We start from the raw sequence: 5,830 nt of genomic DNA, 5'->3' as shown, positions 1-5,830 counted from the left end.
TCATATATCAATGGGCCGCTGCCATTACACGGAAAGATATACGCGGTTCCTGACTTTATCACTCCTAGGAATGGTGCACCACGGATTTTTGAGATGGACGTATGCCACTATCAAGACCCACCAAAGTTGATCTTCACAGGCCCGATAGAGAAACAACACCTACACTCTTGCCACCTGGTAGAGTATGGTTCGGAGATCTTAGTGGTTGCACACGACGATGCTCAGCTATCCCATATAACGGTTTATAGGCTTGCTGACCTTATCTTGGGAAAATTCATTCCGTTAACAAACATCGGAGAAAACACTATCTTCATGGGACCAAGGAGTATCTGTGTTTCTTCCAGGGCATTTCCCATGGTCAAGGCCAATACTATTGTGTACTTCCGTCCACAAAAGCACCGTTTTGCGCAATACGACATCAGTGCTCGCACCTGGTCACTAGCTATGGATCAGTGCAGCATAAATGGCCTTGCACAAGGCCCTCGTAGCATTATATGTCATATCTTGACATGCTGCTCTCACCAGCATTGGTATGTACTAATCGTGCATGATAGTGAACACATTTGTTATATTATATAAGTAATTGGTTAACTATCTCTTCTCTGTGCTTGTAGGAACAAAGGAGAAGATTACACATATAATGAAACAGGAGGTCCATCACCCAAGTGGAAGGTGAAGGAAGAGTTTCGAGCTGGCTCATACGTATGTCAGTCTTACTTGTTCTCCTTGATATATACAGTAGCATGTACTCTTATACAGTGCAACATTTTCAAAATTTAGGATGTAGGTCTTCAGCTTTCGTACCGTACGCAACCAAGTTAACCATAAGCTTATGAAAGGATAGCACGGCTCTATAATCTATCGATGCATTTTATACAAAAAGATGGACAAAATGAGTGTTGCGGAATACTACTGCATTCTGCTTTCCTATGGTTATTGATCATACTAGCTAGGTGTGTCGTTGGTATTATCCTTATTGTCTTCTTGTTTTCCTCCCAGGCCTAAGTAACATACTCGTAACCAAAGCTAGTGGTGGACGACATTCATTCATCCTTGCGATTCGAAGAAGAGAGGAGTTTTTGTTGATAGAGAAAGTCTGTCACTGAGATATACAAAGGAGAGACACAAGTTTTACAGATTCTCCGCAGAGAGATTGCCGTGGAGTGGGATCCATCCGGCGGCAAGCAATTTGAGGCGGCAGTGGAGAGCGGAGCAACAAGAAGTTAATTTTGTTATACTGATTTTATGAGATGTGATCTACCGTGTGAGATGGAAAGTTTGATGGCTACTTCACCTTAGTATTCTCTGTTAAAGTGTTAATTGTGTCTGGAGTCCCTGAAGCTGGGAGTTGTTAACTTATTATATTTTCTACGTCATTTTTGTCTAGGAACAGACCTTTTGGCAGCTTTGTTGGTTCGCCTGATCTAGCAGCATTTTCTGTTGTTAAAATTTGTGAGATAGAACAGGTTCGCATTGGCTCCACGCCATACACCAAATCACTGAGTCACACAACATATATGGTACTACAGTTTCATGTGATATGTTGTGTGACTTATTGGTACTACAGTTTCGTGTGATATGTTGTGTGACTTATTGGTACTACAGTTTCATGTGATATGTTGTGTGACTCTGCTTTTGTATCTCTGTGTGTGTGAGTAAAACATGAATCCATGCATAAACTGTCCTAAAGATCACACTGTGATACACACTCTTGAGTTCCATCGTCCGAAATCTGGAGGGTCATGGCAGTATTTTTCTCACCAAACCCTTTCGTTTCAGAGTCCAGAATCCTGATGGCTATTCTTGTAAACACAAAGCGTTTTACAACAAAATTCTCCCAAGTTTCTCAGGGTTGAGAAACAAATTGCTTAACCCCATCAAGACCTACACTTGGCCATGAGCAAATGGTTCTCCGGCGAAACATCTGATGGAACGTAGCTTACGAGGTCTGCATCTAGACCCTTGGATCTAAGCCATAGCATCCTCCCGGTGTCAATGATATCTTTGCACATGAATCCCAGTGCGCTCCTCTCCACACCCGGTATACCGCGGATGATCCTCTCGACTCCGACAATCTCCGGATCAGGCTTCTCGGTTCCTCTGTTCCTTGTCCAATAAAACGCGGTGTTAGAAACATAGCAAGCTTTCGGTGGGACCATTAATTGTGCCGAGGTTCCAGTGTTCCAGAATGAATGGTGCGGACTTTTTTAATTTTTTTTGCAATGTTGTAAGTTTAAACTTTTGCTAGTAAAGATGTAATACAAGGGTGTTAAAGATCTAGATATTTTGCAATTAGCAAACTGTAGGGCAGAGTTAAGAAGACTTATTTAGTTGAGACTTGTTCTAATGATTCCTTATTTCACTTCAGAAATGAATGACGAGTTAAAACTTTCGCTAGCCACGAGGGTGATAATAAAGGTCCTAACAAGATTCTAACAGAAGGTCTTCTACAGTTATAGCAACTCGTAGCAGAGTTAAGGCTTAGTTGACACTTGTTTAATGATTTCTTACCTGATTACTTCAGAAGATGTGTCTTCAGAGTCCAAAGAGTCATGGGAGCTGTGGTCACCATCCACAGCCCAACTGCTAAACCATGTCATGGCATGGAACTCTTCCTCCACAATCCCTAGTCGAGAGAGGAAAGCTTTATCTGCAATCACAAAAATATGATTCTCTTCAAAGCAATTCAAACAGCTTTAATATACCTTCCAAAGTATTGAGTATATAACAGACTTTGTTAGTATTATACATGCAACTAAGCAGTAAGTGGCATGATATATCCCAAACAGAATTTGCTGCAAGGCTTGGCAAGCTGTAATTACTTGCATAATGCTTCCATTGGCAAAGATGGTGGCAGCAGGTGGCTAAAGCAAGGCCCCGGAGCTGATGCTTGTCGTGGCCTTTCTCTTCTGTACGATTGTGTAGTTCATGAAGACAGCACATTATGGTCATATCTGTGGAGGAAATAAAAGGTTTCTCAGGAACATTCAGCTAGCCTCACGCACTTCTGTATCAGTACACCTATACATGGAACATTGCATTGTTTACAAATGCAGGAATCACCTGTTGCAGGCCCACATAGATGTTTTCCGATTGCTAGATACGGACTTCCACTCAACGCTTTTACTCCATGCAGGTTCAAATCCTCAACTGCATTCATATCAAAGTAGAAAACATTAGTGTATGACAACTTTGGTTTGCAAAAGCATAACTTCAGCACACAAATACATGAGCAAATGCACAGGATGCAAATACATGAGCAAATGCACAGGTAAAATACTGAGCGCCCAAAGGCGCTCGCAAGGTACCCAGATGCCCCTGTCAACTGTGCAATAAAGAAAGAAAAGAAATCTTACTATCTATCCTCAAACGCTCCAATTTAACACCCTCATTTTGCCTTAAACTTCGATCAGCCTACAAATTAGAGAGAAAAGGAAGACAGGACAACAGTTAACGAGGAAGTGAAAGAACTAATCCTGAGTTGCTCAAAAAAAAAAAAGGAATGGTCCTGGTGAAATTAGGTTTAACAGAACAAGTTGTTTGACTGCCAGAATTTTTTTTGTTTGTTTCATGAACATCATATTTTCTATATCTAGCAGCATGCCAGAATGCTTCAAAATTTACTTCAAGCAATCTGAGATGGTCTTCGTACAACTATGGCACAAAAGATCAGCCATTACATTCAAGTTTTGAGCGCCTTCAAATTAACAATGGCAAATCCGCTAGATATTGAATCTTGAGGAGCTAACTAGGCCGAAAAATAAGCTATATGGTTGCAAAGTTTGACACGAAAATTAAGTTGCATTCAGCAAAAATGGGGTAACTAACAGGTATCATCAATGAACATAATGTAAAGTTGTAAGCTAATCCCCAAAACGAGGTTGTTTGTGCACATAAGCTGACCTTGAGCTTGTACGATCGTCTCTCGACCAAGAAGATATTCTTGATCCCATAACAGTCTGCCAACATCTGAGTCAAGTAACCCCTCCCAGCACCAAATTCAACAACTGCCGGAGCAGTCTTCACTGCTATCTCCTTCATTGCATCCTCAGCACCTCCCCTGGGCAGCAAACCAAATGTCTCCATGTTCCCCACGATCGACACCTGCTGCACAACGTGCTTCTCCTGATACGGCACCTTCCTATCCAAAGCGCCAACATAAATCACTCCTGAAGTCTCACAGGAACCAAAGCACTACAAAAATTATCGCAACCCCCTCAAACTGCCATTGCCAAAGCACCCACCTATCAACTTGTCCCTTCATCCACTTATCACAGGCATCCGGGGCGATGTAGGACTCGCGCATTTGGACGGCCGCTGCCGTATGCGCCGACCGGATCTTCGCAACCAAGGCCCAGAACTCCTCCTCTGAGAGCTTGTGCACGGAGGCGCGCTTGGCGGCGGAGGTGACCGCGGCGACACCGGCCTCTCCCCCGCCGGAGTTGATGCCCTTGGAGTAGTACGGCTGCGCGGCCAGCGCGTCGGCATGCTTCCTGAAGGGGCACTTGCCGACGTGGGCCTCCAGGTTCTCCTCGAACACCGTGCTGCACAGGGGAAAATGAAATCAGCGGATAGGAGAAGAGTGGTGGCGCTGGAGCTACCTGGGGGAGTGGTACAGGGGGCTTACTGGGAGGGGTCGACCGGGCAGGGGACGCGGCGGCGCGAGTCAGAGGAGGACTCCGGTGAGTGGTTCCCGCAGTACCTGAGCAGTAGGGTGGTGGTGAGCACAGGTCAAGGGGGGATATGTGGGAGGTTAGCTGGAGTTACTTACTGGGAAGATGAGAGGTGGGAATTGGCGCAGTGGCGTCGCTTGTTGGGGAGCCAGAAGTGGCAGCGGCCCGGGGGAGGTGGCGGAGGCTGCGGCGCCGGTACGCCGTTCGCCGGAGGGCGGTCCATCGCTGGCGGCGGCGGCGGCGGCGGAGTGGGAAGGGAGAAATCCAACCTGCTGAGAACGCAGCAGGAGGGCCTCGCTGAAGGATCGGCACGCGTGCGCGGCCCAGTAAGCCCGGTTAATTCTGACAGGCGTGGACGGATTTTGGGCTTGGATGCAAGCTTCACTTTTCCTTCCTCCCTCCTTCCTTCACTTTTTCTTTAGCTAGGAGGGATAGATATATTCAGAGGAACCCCCACTATGGGTATCTTACTGCCATGGACCATGCCTCGTTTATTGCTGAAGGCCAGTGTGGTCTTCTTGTTGGAAATATATGCCCTAGAGGCAATAATAAAATGGTTATTATTATATTTTCTTGTTCATGATAATTGTCTATTGTTCATGCTATAATTGTGTTATCCGAAAATCATAATACATGTGTGGATACATAGACCTCAACGTGTCCCTAGTGAGCCTCTAGTTGACTAGCTCGTTAATCAATAGATGGTTACGGTTTCCTAACCATGGGCATTAGGATCACATCATTAGAAGAATGATGTGATGGACAAGACCCAATCCTAAGCATAGCACAAGATCGTGTAGTTCGTCTGCTAAAGCTTTTCTAATGTCAAGTATCTTTTCCTTAGACCATGAGATTGTGCAACTCCCGGATACCGTAGGAATGCTTTGGGTGTGCCAAACGTCACAACGTAACTGGGTGGCTATAAAGGTGCACCACGGGTATCTCCGAAAGTGTCGGTTGGGTTGGCACGAATCGAGACTGGGATTTGTCACTCTGTGTGACGGAGAGGTATCTCTGGGCCCACTCGGTAATGCATCGTCATAATGAGCTCAATGTGTCTAAGCAGTTAGTCACGGGATCATGCATTACGCAACGAGTAAAGTGACTTGCCGGTAACGAGATTGAACGAGGTATTGGGATACCGACGATCGAATCTC

The 5,830-nt window shown here is 45.2% G+C and overlaps 1 protein-coding gene across 2 annotated transcripts; it reads right to left on the bottom strand.

The window, feature by feature from the left end:
• Positions 1-1,652: 1,652 nt before the first annotated feature.
• Positions 1,653-5,028, bottom strand: LOC109755505 (tRNA:m(4)X modification enzyme TRM13). Of its 2 annotated transcripts, none has more exons than XM_020314406.4 (9): positions 4,772-5,028; positions 4,628-4,702; positions 4,245-4,544; positions 3,904-4,141; positions 3,357-3,414; positions 3,064-3,150; positions 2,823-2,954; positions 2,512-2,650; positions 1,653-2,106 (listed from the first exon to the last, which is right to left on the bottom strand). In XM_020314406.4, the coding sequence occupies exons 1-9, from the start codon at positions 4,894-4,896 to the stop codon at positions 1,878-1,880; spliced, it is 1,383 nt and encodes a 460-aa protein (XP_020169995.1). In that variant the 5' UTR covers positions 4,897-5,028; the 3' UTR covers positions 1,653-1,877. The 2 variants fall into 2 exon arrangements, with proteins under 2 accessions (XP_020169995.1, XP_020169996.1); XM_020314407.3 differs by having other exon boundaries at positions 1,653-2,100; positions 4,772-5,027.
• Between the last annotated feature and the right edge of the window lie 802 nt (positions 5,029-5,830).

The sequence above is a fragment of the Aegilops tauschii genome, chromosome 5 (assembly GCF_002575655.3).
Source record: "Aegilops tauschii subsp. strangulata cultivar AL8/78 chromosome 5, Aet v6.0, whole genome shotgun sequence".
Classification (NCBI taxonomy): domain Eukaryota; kingdom Viridiplantae; phylum Streptophyta; class Magnoliopsida; order Poales; family Poaceae; genus Aegilops; species Aegilops tauschii.
The sequence above is the reverse complement of the archived record's forward strand: the minus strand, read 5'-3'. Positions and strand labels throughout refer to the sequence as shown.

Coding starts and splice junctions, on each gene's coding strand:
- LOC109755505 (XM_020314406.4), bottom strand. CDS start 4,896: ATGGACCGCCCTCCGGCGAACGGCGTACCGGCGCCGCAGCCTCCGCCA. Junction 4,703..4,771: donor TCCCACCTCTCATCTTCCCA/GTAAGTAACTCC, acceptor CCTACTGCTCAG/GTACTGCGGGAACCACTCAC. Junction 3,415..3,903: donor GACGATCGTACAAGCTCAAG/GTCAGCTTATGT, acceptor TCTAATTTGTAG/GCTGATCGAAGTTTAAGGCA.